This window comes from Struthio camelus, chromosome 2, assembly GCF_040807025.1.
Source record: "Struthio camelus isolate bStrCam1 chromosome 2, bStrCam1.hap1, whole genome shotgun sequence".
In the NCBI taxonomy this organism is placed as follows: domain Eukaryota; kingdom Metazoa; phylum Chordata; class Aves; order Struthioniformes; family Struthionidae; genus Struthio; species Struthio camelus.
In genome coordinates this window covers 169,882,458-169,899,544 of record NC_090943.1, presented here as the reverse complement: position 1 = coordinate 169,899,544, position 17,087 = coordinate 169,882,458, and the positions used below count along the sequence as shown (strand labels likewise).

Sequence of the window (17,087 nt, the reverse complement as noted above, 5' to 3'; positions counted from 1 at the left end):
TTGGCAATTGTGGCATTCATCTGGTGCAGAAAGTCCATAGGTCCAACTCCAATAAATCTTGATTACTTACTTCAAGTATTACAGATCCTTTTGGAGAGACTGTGAGAGCTCCACCTTGCTGTAGCTGACGTTGGGCACCGTTGTTATCAAACTAGTAGATAACCTGAGCTGGAGGGAGCATAAGTGTGCATCTCCCTTTTGACTGCTGGTGAGGGAAGAACTTGTGAGGAGCGTTCAGAAACAACATCATTAAAGTTAGAGCTGTAAGAGAGGGCTACAGGACTGAGTCATTACCAGGGCACATCTGATTCCTAGAGGACGTTGTCTGAAGATATGCAGAGATGTTGTAGGCCAGGAGATGTTATATCTGGTGCAGTTCCTGTTAAGTTTCTGCTTCTGGATGGAGCAAAGACAGAGGTCGTTTCAGTTCCTAACATGGTGGTTTTAAGTGACAAGGGTTGTAAAATTCCTATGTACATAGAGAAGAAATTGCATGTGTTAGTGTTCCTCTTTTAGCCCTTCTAAAATACAAATGGGGAATTAGGAGCAGGTCTAGGAGGAGATGATCTTCAGAGGAGCCTCAAACATGCAGCTTCTAATGCAAAGAATTTATTACTGGTAAAATACAGATGCTGACAGAAGTTGTGCTCGTCTAGATGAAACCTTTTTTACCCCTTTTCTCTATCAGCAGCTGCATATAACTTCTCCTCATTTGTCGAATAAATCTGATTAAAAAAATGTAGTTGTAAGCAGCAAAGATTTTATCTTACTGAAAAGATTTTTATCCAAGAGAAAAAATGTTGTGCCTGGGCATCGTTTTTCAGATATGATGAATAACAGCAAAGTATGACCCTCAGTCCTAAGAATTTCGTTTAAAAAGAACTACTGAGCAGATCAGATTTGTTTCCCTTCTATCAGTTTTTTCGCAGGCGGAGTTTGGTTTGCAGACACATCTTGACAAAAATCTGCCACAGGCAAATTTCAACAAAAGAGCAACTTCAAACACATCCAATTAACAATTTATGAAAGGAAATCCAACAGAAAATTACACAGACATTTGCAGGGCATAAAGTTTGCCACTAAATCAAGTTTAAGATGGAAATGCCTGTATAGGGAGTTAAGGCCCCTTGCAGTGTATTTTCTGAAGGAACTTTGTCTGTGGAGACTCCATAAGTGCCCTCCATCATATCTATTTTTGCTATAAATAACACATTTTTTTCCAGACATGGCAATGAGCAATGCCTAAAAGGGGGAAAAAAAACCACTGATAAACCCCGTTGTGTGTATTTACCATCAGAAGTATTAAAAATGATTAGATTTCTTCACACTTTCAAATACAGGCTTTGGCTGCTGGTTCAAAACAAGGGCTTTGTTCATTTTATTACTGATAGAAGGGTCATTTTATCATCAACAAAGACAAAACCACTTTTAGTATGTCAGTGCAGCCAGCAAGCGTACATATCCCTATAGCAGGTCAAGGTGACTATATTTGAAGTTGCTACAGAGCCATTTTCATGTGTCAAAGAAAATTTCAGACCTCACGCATCCTGTTGTGTCTGGATTCAGAGTCACTCATTCATGCAGTTGTGGCTGGATTTTTCTTGAAAGATGTTAAAAGGATACAAAATCACATAACTGTCCTCAGAAGCTCTGAAATTGATTTAAGCCCCACTTTGTCTAAAGAAAAACATCTGTGTCTAGACCATTATCTGTTTAGACACATGAATAGACAGCTTTGACTGAACAGCATCACTGGCATTGCAGTAGCTGTATTAGGGCTTTTTATTTATTTTTATTTTAATTTATTTCTATTTATTTATTTAGGACCAAAAAGTGAGGATCACAGATAGGGGCTGACAGAGGTCAAGAGAAAACGTGCTTGTGATGTAAGCGTGGTTTTACGGAGACCAACGGCATTTGAGGACTGGCTCTCCTTTTAATCCTGTCACATCAGGACAGTACAGGAAGCATTTAATAACTTCAAAATAGTTACCATTCCCTGAAATGCATATCGGTGTGGGAAAGCATGGATTTAGGTATCCATTCATGTGCTCGTAGGTCCATGGTACGGCATCCCTGTTGTGACCGAGTACAAGCACTTAATTAGATCGCTATTTTTCTACCTCTTCAGAGAGCAGACACGTGGGCCCTTCCAGCCTACGTGGCCCTGTGCAGCTGACAGAACATGTCCTAGTTTGCCCACTGGTGAAGATGAGAGAAGACCTCTGTCACTGTAAATGAAGCATCAGAATACCCCAGGGTTTTTTTTTTTTTTTTTTTTCTTGAGTCTGTTAATGTACGCTTTTGGCAGTGAAACACTTTCCCAGATAACTTAGGGTCCAAGGCATATATTAATTGGTGAATAAAACACCCCTGGAGTATTATAATCCTATTACAATATGTATTTTAAAATGTAAATGAATTTTTAACCTAATTTTAAATGATGATTTTCTTCCTGTAACGCACGCTTTCTTTGTAGATAATAGATCTCAGGGAAGGAGGAGGGGAAACAATGCAAGATATTAATGTTAAAGATTGCATCTTCTGTTTATATTTTCAAAAGATACTAGTATGCTTACTGATGATTTTTCTGCAAGCCTTTACATCGTCTACCATGCCACCTCCTTCATCATGTTGTATTATTTTCCTTGCCTGCAGTTAGATGATGGTGATAATAATAATGAATGACTTTGGTCAGGCTCCTGGGTCTGTATTTAGGCAACTAGAGAAGTCTTTTGGTATCTAAATGCAGAAATTTTTAAGAGTTTCCAGATGCCTAATACACTTCAAAATCTAGCCAGCTAGAGTATCTAAATGGCATTGTAAGAGTTCAGTATTACCTTTCTCCATGCCTCCTTCACAGTTTCTCTAGGGCAGATCTTTAAGCAAACAAGCAATAAGTAAAACAAAGACACATAACAAGTGTTTTTTTTTTCTTCCCCTCCCTCCATTAAGCACAGCTGGTTCTGCTTCTCACGCTTTCCTAGGTGATGTGACATCATTTCCATTGCAACTTCTGTTCCAGTCCTTCAAGGCTCCATGCCCTTCCAGCGAGCTCCTGAACGGCCTCTGTTCCTATTCATTCTGTGGGAATTCAGGGCGGCGGACAACTGAGAGAACATAGCCATAGCAAGAAAGCAAAGGCCTTTATTTCTTAAGTACAACCCCTTGAAGAGCCTTAGTGTTTGCCCTTCAGCTATGTCTAGATGCAGAGAACTGAACATCCCTCTGAATTCTTGTGCTTGTTTTCTGTAGTTTTCGGGGAGCCGTTCCGGTCAAGCGTGTATGTGCTGTAGTGACTGCCAATTCTTCTTTCAACTTCAGAACATCGGAAGCTGTTGGATCGATGTTTTATAACTTTTGTTTAGGCATCAGAGCTCAGATCAAGCCCACTTTAAGGACCCGTATGCACGTTTAAGTGAAATACTCGTTCAGCTATAGCACTGGAGTCTTCAGCTGTGTCTATTAGTTTAGGACTTGAGCTTAACCTCCTGATTGTCCCTACCAACCTCGTGTTGATTCATTCTCTGAGTCCAGTCTAGACTGAATCTACAACTGCTGTAGGCACAGAAGCTAATGGATGGGAAGAGGAGAAGGCCTTGCTAAACCTCTGCCTCTGCCTTCAGCGTAGATGCAGTTGGCTCATGCCACTTAGCTCAGTGAACTTGGATCTGAGTGCAAGCACGGTTTCCAAAGGCTACATGAACATCTAGTTACCGAGAAAACAGTATCTGAGGTGTCAGTAAAAGCAAGTCAACTCTACAGAGGAAACAGAACGTGAAACTGTGAAATGAAATGTTTGAGCTCAAACTGATGACTGCACAGTCATGTTACTGTAATGGCTCTCCTCTTTTTAAGCTGTACTGATTGTTTATCTCGTAAATAAGATGCCTTTTGTTATGTCATGTGTTGTAAGCTGAATCATAAAGTTTTCGAGGCAAACACATAGGCTTTATGTATTGTTTCGAGAAAGTATCTAATTCCAGAAGTTTCCAGTAAAATCAACAAGTTGAAGATGTCATTTTTCAGATGTACATAGATGTTTCGTTCAGTTAGAATTGCCTGCAACAGAAGCTTTTTGCTGGGGCCGAAACGTAACTTGGAGGATCTTGCTTCAGGTCCTTACTTGAAGACTTGATATGCTTCCCTCATGTAACTAGTGCTATTCTGACCTGGGGAAAGAAGTCCCATGACGGTTTATTCTCATTTCCTGTATTAACATTTAATCTATCCTCTTCACCTTTTTGCATGGCTTATGCAATCTATTGTATTATTATTTTCCTTTACAGTATGAAGGCTATATGAAGCGAAGAACTTTTATACTTCTTCTGTTTTCTTTCCACTTTTCCATCTGAGCAGAGTCCTAGGACCCCCTTTTCTGACCTCCCTGATGACGAGAAGATCTTTAACGGAGGAGATGGAATGTGGCAGAACCAGAGCCAGGATCAAGCCTTGCTCTCGGAAATCACGGAAGAGGATCTGGAGGCCATCCGTCAGCGGGAAGAGGCCATTCAGCAAATTGAGGTCAGTAGCTCTCTCTAGCCGTGGGCTTGCAAGCTCGAAGCGGAGATTCCTCATGTGCTGGATTGCTCAATGTGAGGAAAGAAAACACTGATTTGCATACCTGACTGTACATCGTCACTAGATGTGGGAGTGATTGTCAGGTGTTTTTTGAAAATGGAAATTAGTGGCAGAATGAAGAATTAGAAATCCTTATAACCTCTAATGAAAATGGCAAGAAGTAATTAATGTTCATGGGCTAATATTTTTTCAAAGTGTCTTCCATAGCACAGTCTATCGTGAAGTCATTTGAGTGAGCTTGGTTTTGAAGCAAAACAACTTTTTTTGGGCATGCAAACTTGAAACTGGAATTTTTGACATGCAGTGAAAGTATTCAGCTTCGGTGTTAGAGAAAACAATAGGTAGATGAATGGAGATAACTTTTAAAGTTTTTCAAATAATTCACTATTTTGGTTTTAATCAAAGGATTTGGATGTTCTTAATATAGCTAAAAGAAGGATCATATTCTGTCTGCTCACTTTTTTCCTAAGTGTAGCTATAAATAACGTATGGAAAAAAGGAACAAAAAGAGGTCTTAATGAGTTAGGCAAACCCCATTTTTCTTCATATACTTTTCTTTTTTATACTTACGGAAAACTCAGTTGCTCAATATAAGCAGTAAATGAGTGAAAACAGAACATTTTAAATCTTTCTAATTTGTATGCTTTTACAAGCCTAAACTCAAGATGAACCAAAAGAGAGGACTTCAGAATAAATCAGAACATTTAATTAAGGACTATACTTTGTCCTATAATTAGATTGAGCTAATTTTATCAGAATGGATTTTGGTGTGATATAGCAGGAATAGTGATCCAGTTAGCAGTGCAAGAAAGGGACAAACATTTCAGCTGTAGACTAATACTTTGAGGCTTTGGCCTCTGTAAACAAGGATAACTGTGTACGATTCAATGCTATAAATAGGAAATTTGGGCAGTTTTATGGGAGTGTATACAGAATCTCTCCTACTGTGGGTTCTGTAGAGGCAATTGAGATTCATGTGCTTCTGTGCATTATCAGGGGTGAAATTATTAAAGAACAGCCTCACTCTGAGTATCCTTGAGTGAAAGTTATCCTTTCTTACCTGGAGCATCTCTTTGCGGGGTTGTTTTACTTCTGAGCGTCTGCCAGGAAAAATTGTAGGGAACTTTGCTGCAAGCAAATGCATGCTTTGGGATGTTACTGCACTTTGACATTCAAGAAGGGTGTAATGGTATTTCTGTAAAGGTGTTGCAAAGACAAAGGATGTTGTTGCGGTCCATTGTCTGAATTAAAGTCATGGTCTTTTCCTTTCTACCTTTATGCTGTGCCCTGCCCTGCACAGAAGAACATCTGGCTTGTACCTGTTAGGCAGTGGAGAGTGACAGAGATCCCAAGCCAGCCTTAACTGCACCATCTTTGGGAAATCAAAACCTGTAGTCGTGTCTCCTTAGAGGGCTACTTATTTTGCTGGTTAAATCCCATCTCTGTGCCACCAGCTAGTACCTGTGCCTGGTGCCGCACTGGGCCACGTGGCCATGGCCAGCACTCAGGGAAAGCTGTGCCATGTCTGCTCTGTGTTGCGCATCCCTGTGCAGTCTGGATGTTGCTTCCCCACGGCGGAGAAGGCTGGATGAAAGCTGCCTGTGTTGGAAGCTAAGGAGACAGCCAGCAGGATTAAGTGAATACAGTCCCAGTCCTATTCAACTTCCAAATAAATTTGGTGCGCTTGTATTTTTCAGGTTGCATACATATTGATTTGGTAGATTCCGTTTATCTTTTTGCCAGATACAAATTTCTCCCTGGATAACTTATTCAACTTTTGCATTTAATGAGGTTGAGACCTGTGCGTGTGTAGCTTGTTTTAACCTGTTGTTTTTCTCTACCTCCATCATAATTGCATCCATTTCGCATTGCCACCTGATATCTGTGTTCATCCCGTAAGGAGGACTTAATTCCACATGCACTCGTTCAAATGCAGCTTAAACATTTCTCCACAGGAGGAAAATTCAGTAGGTGATGAATTAGTTTAGGGTGGTTCATTTCTTGTCATCACATTGCATTAAAAAACATTTAGAACCAATAGTATTTTGTTTAATATCTCTTTTGAAAGAAATATGATGAAAATGAATTGAATTTTTGACTACTTCATACCTCTCTCCAGCTGTGTTTGGATAAGCAGATGGTACTTTTAAGTCATTTTCTCTGGCTGTTGTTTTTTCTGTTTGTTGACCCACATGAACATATATTTTGTGCAAGGACTGATCTTGCACATGTAATCTTTCCTGGTTTCATTAGAAGTTGTGTGTATACAGAGAAGGGATTCATTGAGCTCAAAGTCACCCTTGTCACTTTTTTCCAATATATTTTCAAACCCAGTAGGTGATCAAGAAGGTTAAAAGAAAACATTATTCCTAACTGTCAAACTGTCAGCTAATAAACTGAATTTATCGCCAGATTGATATATAGCATTTGTTCTCCTTTGCTGTTTGGGGAACAGAATGAAGGCTAGAGCTATGCAAAACGTGTCTTGTGCAGTAGATTGGTCTTGCAGGGTAGTTTTGACTTTTATGAGTATCTAGCACTGGAAAATGTAGACCGTAAGCGACACAGAACTGAGCAGGTGACAGAATGGTGGTAGGATGTTGTATCTGCTGAGACACCAGCTTGTGGTGCTGGTTCCGCTGCTGGGCCTTTTTTTTTAGATCACAGTGAATTTGCCAGAACAGATATACCTTTTCATTTGTTAAAGAAATGAGAAAATAAATTCTCCTCCCAGAGCGTGTCCTGAAAAATCGGTACAAAAATTGCACCCATAATAGACATCTTCTTAATGTTCTAATGACTTTTCCACTTGCATGTTTTCCACATTCCCAGAATCTCTTCAGAGGTTCAGGTTAATGGGACGTCGTTCTCCGTCACGTACATCCCTTGAGGCACATTTCAGCATTCACAGTTTCCCCTTAGAAAGATAACAGCCAGGTCAGAAGTTCAGCTGGCTGTTCACTTCATTTAAATGTGCTTCTTTTACTATTGCTTTCAGATTAAAAATAGAGAAGTCTATGAGGGCGATGTCTCGCCAAAATTTTACATTTTGAATAAAGATCTTTATTGCTTGGAAATGTCAAAATCTGGTAGGACACAACAGCCTTGACACAAGTGCTATTTCTTAAAATATTGCTTTGAACTGTTATATAAAACCTATTTTAACTTGAACTGTATTGGCAGTGAATAATAGATGCCATAACAACTTTATTTATAGCACTGTAAAATGTGCCATTGGAAATACAGGAATTGAACTGTAATGTATATTGTCAGTGCTCAGTACTGGCACAAATTCTGTCACAGCAAATATGTAATTTATCACCCTGTGCCTTTCATTGGCACCTGCAAACAGGTGAGAAGCAGAAGGAGCATAAACTTTGAGAGGAAATAGAAAAACATTGAATGAAGAACTTGAAAATTTCACCTAACGACTAGAGAGGCCTATAGAAAAAGGATGCTAAATGGCATACTGATGCAGAAGGCCTCCGATGATCCTCCTCATGTAGACATAGCTCCTCCAGGAGTGATGAGAAAGGAAGATGAGAGGAACCTACCCAGAAGTCGCCACCCATTTCCTCAGAGTCACTGCCTGGTCATCCCACCTCATCCATAGCCCTTTTTCCTTTCCTGTAGCAGTCTCTCCTCCCCTCCTGTGCTTCCCGGGCTGCTAACGTGGCAATGGACATGGTCCTACCATGAAGAGTAGGGAACAGATGGGACAGAAATATGCCAGCGAAAAGGCAGATTTGGAGAGCAGGGCTTTCTGCTCCTACTACTGGGAAGAGTTGTTCCCTAGAATAGCAGGTGCCGCGTTATGTATCCTAACTTCCCTACACCCTTATTTTTTCTCTCCATCCTTCATAGGAGGACAGCAGCAATAAAAGCTCAATCCATGGAGGTAGGCAGCTGCCTACTTTCTCGGCTACAAAACCTGACATTTCCAAGACCAGCCACGTTGCCTGTCAGCCCTGAAAGCCAGCAGATGTCAGCCACTTTGTACACAAAATTACAGTTACTAAAGTACTTAGCAAATAGGGGGTCAGTCATTCAGACCAAATGAATATAAGGTAAGTCTTACTGAAATGCAGTTTGACTATAAATCATTTTTGGCTGGAGAGCTGTTGCAAACTGGAGACCATCAGTTTCAGAAGCCTATGCAACCATGGAGAATGGCCCAATAGAAAGGGTGCTAGAAAGGCCTTTGGATAAAGTAGCTGAAGTGTTAACTCTGCCATTAACTTTGTTTGTGTCTTTGGCAGTGATCATACTGACCTTACTGAGGAGGAAAGTATCCTCCTGCATTTCAGAGGCAATTGGGAGGATAAGTCTTTCCTCATTCTGTTAGGGAAGTTAAGACGCAATCAATCGCAGGGAGGATTCCTCCTGTTCTCCCAAAGTATTTCTGCAGGTTTCTGTTTGTATTCATTTATTTAATTTAATGCAGAACTCGGCCATTAACTTTGCTGATGTGAGAAAGTGGAAAGCAATGCACGGTCCTCAGAGCACGAGAGCTGATGCTGTCTGGTGGTGCTTTGCTGACTTGTGGCAAGTGAGTAGAGGCTGTGAATGCCTCCATCCGCTTCATAACTATCAGCTGAGCATACCTTGAAGAAAGTAAAAGAAAGCAAAATAACGCAGCAGAACTTCATTTCAGTTTCTTGGCAAGAGAGAACAAAAATGGAATAGACTGTGGCAACAGGTGTGAGAGAGATGCTTTTATTTTTAGGAAAGGTTGTTCCCTCCGGATGAGCGCTGAGAAATGTTGATGTTCATTCCATATCTGTTTTGAAGAGAAGTGATAGATGCCAGCCTCCACTCCTGTCAGTCAAGCATTTGTAACCAGACCGAAAATGAAATACAATAAAAATAAAACAAAACAGCCCCACAGAGTCTGTCAGAGTGTGTTTGTTAGTTCAAACATGTTCCTTGTTCACTCATTATTGCGTATCATTTCTTGCTAAGGGGTATTTTCAGCGGTTTCGAAGGTTTAATGCAAGCTATTTTATATCTTTCATCAGCTTCGATAGTCCAGGGGTTTAACTTAGGAGGGCTCTGCCTGCCTCTTCACAGAGACTTTTCAACTTAGAATAATATATAAATAACCCAGTAGCATGGCAAGCACCGTAAGTGAAAAATCTGATTCTGCATGAGTGTCAAACAATGTTCAAATATGCTCGTTCACTGCAGTGTGTTGGAGCTTAATTAATACGAGAGACCGAGCTGCCTTTTAGATTGACTCCGCCGTCCCTGGGACTCAGTATTGAGTTGTTCCCTGAAGAATCCACTTGAGTATTTTGACCAGTCTAATTTAAAATGACCCGAGCTGAAGGACTGCCACCATTTATTTTGGGAGACTATTTCACGGTCCAGCAGACTTCAGTGTTGATGAAATGCTTCCCTCTGTTCTTGCTAAAGATCCCTTTTCTCATTCTCAGCTCTTTACACCTAGTAAAACTCTATTGGGCCCTGCGAATAATTCTTCTTCCCTGTTGGCATTTAAATTTTTCAAATACTAACAGTTCTCCTCCTCTTTGCAAGTCGATCTCCCTTGCTTTTCCATCACTTCAGTGCTCTTTTCTCAATTCTTTCCCATTTATTACTTCCTTTCGGCTACATCAGCATGAGGAACTGTATGTGGGATCTTTGCTCTCATGCCAAAGTTTTTGCAGAAGAAATCTGAAACACTTCCATGGGTCTGATTCATAGGCTACGAGTGCTGATGGAAGGACTCCTAGGTTATTTCTATGCTAGTAAAGCGAGCGGTACCAAGGAACACATCCAGACACTAGAACTGGGTCGTTACGCTCTTAAGTCGTGATGACATTTCCTGGCACACTTCTGACCAAGATCTGCCAGTGCTTTTCCAAATATTGATACCGTTCAAGAGTTAGCAGGTTTTCCATAAGCGTTTTTGAGGCAGCCACTCTGTTCGGAGGGTAAAAGGAGTAAATAGCGTGGATGCAGATACGCGTGTGCCTGTTTGCTTCAGGGCCGGAGAACGGGTCTCAGCGTGCCCCGTAGCTGTAGACTGATTGATTTGATGATCTGATTACAATAATTTTCTTTAGTCTTCATTGACATGTAGTGAAGAGGTGGAATAAGGTAAATTAAGGGTAAATTCTTCAGGAAAATGTGCAAGCCTGCGGGCAAAACAAAGGAAATGTGAAAATAACAGCTGAGCCTTTTTGAAAGTGTAGAGAAGCCTTAGCCAGTATTGAGAACAAACAGCAGCCCATCCCAGCAGACACACACAGAGATTATTTTCCTAGCGTGTTGGTTTGCCCATTTCACCCCCTCTGTCCCCTTGTGGTCTCCGCATCTTATCCACTGCTTCAAGCCTAAATTACTTCCTTTCCACATCGAAACCCTTCATAGACAACCTCCACATCCTTAGCACGTTGACTCTTGCCTCCGAGCCACCAGTGTCATGCCATTCGGCACTGGAAGATTATACTGGAGTTTCAAAGGGTCAGTCCTGAAAGGGCCAATTCTGTTTCAGTTTTTTCACTGCCAATTTGACTAACTCCCTGTTTCCCTCCAGGTCATGCTCTCCCAACCGTCCACACTGACCATGTGCTAGTTCACTTCCAGGCTTCTCTGTGGAGCATGTCAACTTAAGGTGTGTCTATATTAATGTTTTAGTTTGTATGGGATACGCGCTTTTGGTGGGAATCTTCCAGTTGTCCTCACATCCTGTGTTTTAGTTCACGTCACAGAGTGCTCTCAGAGCTCACAAACTAAATTCTGTTTGGAGATACTTCAACAGAAGATGTACTCCAAGGGTACACCTCCTGGACTGTAACCAGTAATAGTCATTCAGTCCTTAGGAACAGGCTAGAGAGATCCTGAGCTACTCCTTGAAGATATTTTGGATGTTGGGTCCTTAGCACCACCAGTTTTACTCTGTGCAGCCAATGCTGCTGGTCTGCACTACGTGCCAGTGTAGACACAGCCTTACTTCTTTCCAGAGCGAATCGCTGATAGTTTACTTCTTGGTCTTCTCCGGCTAGCCAGTATGATCCCATATTGCCTTAAGTTTGTTTTTCCATCCAGAACAATTTCCTGGCACTTCCCCAATGGGTCTTATGCCCTACACTGCCCTATACTTTTTTGCCATGTCCTAGAGCCCGTAGCATCATCATGCTAGAGAAACTTCCACATCATGCTAGAGGAAAATTGCTCCAATAAGCTCTGAAACTGCTCTCTCATGGTATCTGGCACACAGTACGGAGGGAAACACACACAAAATAGGATTGTATTTCAGGGCTAGAGAGGCACCACACAGGGCTGAGAGGGGATCCAGCCTGAGTGCTATGCAACGTGAGCATAGCCAGTCTGTTCTGGAGGGTGCTAGCCTTGTGTGATGTGGCGTTCAACCAGCCCATACCAAAAACTCAGGAGTCAGGGTCCTTTTCCTGTTGCTGCCGACACAGTATCGACAGCTCGGCCACATCCTGGAGGATGGACTAGGTAGCAGTTGCCTCCTAAAAAAGCAAACATAGAGAAATCATGGACAGACACACACCGAGTTCTTGCTTTATTTCCTTCTCTTTCAGTTTCCACTTTTTAGTAAATGCTGTAAGTATGTTGATAGACACCCATCTGGCACATAAATCCAATGAATCCAGATGCAGAGACAATAAAACAGGACTAGGCAATGCACTGTGAAATATTCTTTAATTGTCCTTTTTGCCCAGACATCATTTTTGCTAGGACTACTTGCAAAAGTCCAAACTTTTTCTTAGTGTCATTATAACGATAATAGCAACTGGCTAAAAGTGTATTTCGTCTTTTCCCCTGGGAAATGATCAGAGCTTGCATATTTTTGCAATTAGTATTTCGTTTGGGTTATGACCTGGGGTCTCACTTTGCAGGGCAATGCTGTGTATGGTAAAATGCTTTTAACTAAATTGTAAAAGTTTCTGCTATGCAAGAGAATTTTCCTTTTCCTTTTCCAGTTCGCAGTGCCTAATCCAAAGACTGTTATTGTCAAAGAGAGTCTCCCCTTACACCCTTCATACACTCGTCCTTTCAGTGAGTTTGGATGAAAGAGCTAGTAATAGAAGCCCTGATTCAGCAAATCGCTTAAATATGTCTTAAGAGCTTTGCTGAATAGGGCTGGACGTTACCACATACTAAAAGTGAAATATTTCTTCTGCAGAAGGAGAAAATAGTGCTAACACACAAATTATTTGCTAATAAACTGAATTTCAGACAGACACATATCTGCCTACACGTGCGTAGAACTTGAGCTGAGTTAAAGGCTCGTATCTTACCTGTCAATGTGCATTGATAAGGTAGAGAGCTGGAGAACGATCTGGAGTGCTTCTGATGAAATATTATAGCTTCTATAATTCTCGCTAGAGTGTTAATATATCCTTTGTTAAAAAGATGCATTGCTTTCCTCCTCAATTTACTGCACTTTTGCCTACTTTTCTGTTGCTAGATGATGACTGTCTCACTAACGGTAATACCTTGCTCCTATCTCTGATATTACAGGCAGTATAAACTCATCCATACAATTATTTTTGTGAATGCAATTTGCTGCCTTGAAGGGGAATTACCACTCTCACCTATTACTTATGTTAGAGCAACTCACTCTCCAGTACTGACTGATAACTATGCAGATCAATAGCTCATCAACCAGCCCCGATCCCCTAGCATCGCTCGCAAGGGCTGCTACCGCAGATCTGACTTTGTGCCCTCCTGGGTGGAGCACCATGCTTTCTTTTTGATTTCTTTTTTAACGTGAAATCACTTTTTGCAGTAGCCAGTTGCTTCAGAGCTCCTGATTGTACAGTAAGAAAGCTTCTTTCTCCATTTCCTGATGGCATCTGTAGGGCTTTACTAATATCCATAAAGTCATTTAACTCAGTGGGAAAGAAGTATTATGGAAGTGTAGAGTATTCTTATCACCAAAATCTCCATTTCCCATTGACTGTGATATACACTTGCTAACCTGTTGTTCCCACATTCTGAACTGGGGGCATTTATGATCTTTTTATCTAATGTTATGTCCTGAATAGAAAAAGCTGATGTGGCAAAGCCCTGGAGCAAGCCACCCCATCCTGACTGGTTTGAGAGGGAGTCAGCCCTTCGTGTGTAACTTGGGGGAGACAAGGGTGAGCCAAGTGTCAGTGTAAAGGAAAGACCTTACGGAGAAGGCAATTAAAATCCACATTTCGCAGTGAGGCCCAGTTCACGTTCCCTCCTCTTTGCCAAAAGGTGCCTGGTTCTTCATAAATTAGCCTTGACGGTAATATTCTTACAGAAATTAGAGTAAACATCACAGACAATCTTAACAGTATTAATAGTGGATGACAAATTTTGGAGGCCAGTACTGAAGACAGCATTATTTTATTTCCTCTGCACTTTGCAGACTTATTTTCTACTGGTATTCTTTAATACTTTTAATTATCTATCCCTTTACGTAAGAGGATTTTATAGAGCTATATTTTTGTGCCAGTTTCAAAAGCAGGAAGGAGGAGACAAAATTAGCAGAAAGCCCACACAAACGCTCTTCCCAGCTAGAGGCTTGCTCAGTCTTCTCAACTAGGGGCTTGCTAGCTTTGTAGTTTTTGTCTAAACAACCTGTTGCACCTCTGTGTTCCCATCCTCCCCAAAAGCATCTTCTCCCTTGCCATTTACTGACTCCGGGGCTCCCTTTAACTCCTCCGTGCCCACCTGCATGTTTGGGGCTCTACCCTCTCCCTCAGTCCTGCCAGTGCCCCTGGGTCCCGATATTCCCTTCTCTCCCTTCTTAGCTGGAGGCTTTCTGTGTTCCCACCTTGTCCCTCTGGGGTCCCATCCCATTATGCCAAGGTTTATAAACCCCATTCACCATCCATCTTCCTGGTGTGCCCCTCTGGCTGTTATTTCCTTCCCCACATTGAGGTCTTCTGTTCTCTTAGTCTTGAGACTACCAGATAGCACACTTGAGGCAAAAAGACTGTTAAGACTCACCGAGGTGTTACGAAGAAACACAACTTTTTTTGTGTGTGTTTGAGAGGGATATGAATTGCCCTGTAAGAGGAAAGTTGTTACATTGGATTTCAAGACCCAGCTGGATAAAGCCCTGGGCAAGCTGATCCAACCTCACAATTGTCCCTGCTGTGAGTGGGAGGTTGGATAGAGACCTCCTGCAGCCCCTTCCAGCCTGAATTATCCTGTGATCCTATGATCCCATTATTCCCTCTTCTCCTCCTGACTGCAGCACTGAGGGTTACCAAGAGCTCGTACCTTGCTTCAGCCTATAGCCAAGACATCTCTATGTCCCTGCCTTCATGAGGTTCTGAGTAATTCTCATTCTCTCCTCTTCCATTACTTATTCTCTCCTCTTCCATTACTTGTCACCGCAGGCAGGTGTTCATGCCTTGGTTGCCTCTTCACATCATGCTTATCACTTTTTTGGGAGAATAGTTAAGATATTAGGATGTCAGCATCCTTTCCTACGTCAGGTGGATGGGTGCAAGTCAGTAAAAGCTGGTGCATGTGAAAGCATGTCTGCACCTCTCTGAGAAAGCAGTATCTGAGACAGTCATGCACATATGAGGGGGTCTGTGTCCTCTCAATGTCATTACCCTGTGGGCATTCAATGGGCAGCCTATCCACATGCTCCATCTGGCCCTGAGTCTGCGTACTACGAGTGTGGACAATAAGTCTAGCGTTATGAGCAGCCATTGGACTTGCCCTTAGCTGTTCTGGTGAACAGAGCTGTTAGGTCTATAGATTGTTGCAGAAATATCTGAGAGCGTGGCTGGAACGGTAGGTGCTCCATGGTGGGATTCAGATTCAGATGCAGATACTCGGAGGGTAGGCATTTCTCCGTAACCTGGTTGCCTAGAGTCTCTTTATAGTCAAAAGAGGGAAATGGGAACGTCCAGTACTAGATTAGACCCAGAAACATCCTGAATGCAGGACCAGAAGCTAAGCTTTTCTGAGCTGTTGTTTGAAGGCTGGGGATCTCTGTGTACTTTGGAAGGATATCGAAGCACTCTGCCACATTGTTGCTCTTTCCTAAAGTTATTAGGTGACTTCTTTGCGTTTTTACCAATTTGCCAACTGTCAATTGTAACGAACTACACGTCTCTTGTACAGCCCTATTCCCCGTTCTTCTGCCAAGCATTTCATTTGAGTCCTTGAGAAGCTAGTATGAACTTGCTCTGCCTGTGCTCTCTACTGCCACAATGTCCCTCTCATACACCAAGCTCACCAGAAGTCCTATAGACATTATCAGCATGATCTGACCATTACTAAGGGCAGAGATTTATTAAGTGAGATTCAACAGAGTGCTAATATGTTGCTATGACTGTTGATCTTACTGGATTAGCCCAAATGGATGTATCCTTTCTGAGGACAGAACAGGAATAGATCCTAACGGAGTCTGTTGGAATGAGAGCTTTCTTGCCATATTTATCAATTCATTACTCCAGTAGAGAAAAGAAGCAAAGAATGGATAGCATAAAAGTTCTCTGAGAAGCCTGAATAATGTTCATTGCCTTGCAAAGCACATTTCTAGTGCTTAGTATTACTGGGTGTTGGTAGTTGCCTAAAACTTGCAGAAGTATATGTTTTAGCCCTAAATGTTAAACCTCAAACACCAAAACATAGTGGCTTTTACATATTCCTCTCCTTCCTGGAAATGTAGTAATCATACAAGTATCTGAGTTGATGGAGTGTCCTCACTTCTGTATTGCATATATTTATATTGAAAGTGAGCTATTCATTATGAGTCAAGAAGAGGATTGTGTTGGTGCTGAATATAAAAGTACAAGTAAGTGTAAGTACAATATATACTTACAATATACTTACAGTAAGTATACTTACAACAAGTATACTTACTTGTACTCAAAATAAGTATAATAAGTAAGCACAATAATAAGTACAATAAGAATAAGTACATCCAGTTTCATACTTTCAGAAGAATCCAGACCTATGTGGTCTTCTCCAGCAGAAATAGTGGGATGTAGAGGCACTGGAGTCAAACATTTAGAGAAAGTTCAGTTACTTTACTTAGGAAAGGAAGTGGAAAGTGGCCTTTTTAAAAAAAAGAAAAAGCCCATTTACTTATGTAGGTGTTAAAATACACCTTTTTTTTTTTTTTTTTAATTTGTCCTCTTGCTGATATTGTCCGATTATTCTGCACAGAGTTGAATTATCTGCTGACTTAAGAGCGAGGGATCCCTGCTGAAGAAGGGGAGACAGGGAGCTTTTGGGACAAAGATCTCTCCATATCCAGCCTGGCTTTTATAGCTTTGCTCTGAACATCTGTTGCTGAGCTGTAAGGGGCTAAATAGGCCTTTTCTTTCTGGATCGCTATAGGAAATCTCGTGAATGTCTAAGACTTCTTTCTCTCCATGTGTGTGCAGCAGACAGGGCTGCGTGTGCACATCAATGCGCATTTTCTTACATTATCTTACATTTCTTGTATCCACCTTTCACAACCGGGGAAACTGAGACATTATGGCTTGTTTCACTGCCAGGAGAGCTCTGTAGAAATGCAAATG

The 17,087-nt window shown here is 41.5% G+C and overlaps 1 protein-coding gene across 43 annotated transcripts in view; it reads left to right on the top strand.

The window, feature by feature from the left end:
• The window catches only part of TSNARE1 (t-SNARE domain containing 1), a 482,568-nt gene that overhangs the window by 252,978 nt on the left and 212,503 nt on the right, over positions 1-17,087 (top strand). For 31 of the 43 annotated variants that reach the window (XM_068933469.1, XM_068933480.1, XM_068933456.1 and 28 more), the window contains one exon: positions 4,360-4,524. In XM_068933469.1, coding sequence (XP_068789570.1) covers positions 4,360-4,524 — 165 coding nt within the window. Of the gene's footprint in view, positions 1-4,359; positions 4,525-8,445; positions 9,470-11,122; positions 11,201-17,087 lie in introns of those variants that run through there. The other 12 variants (XM_068933495.1, XM_068933491.1, XM_068933494.1 and 9 more) reach the window with 8 other exon arrangements.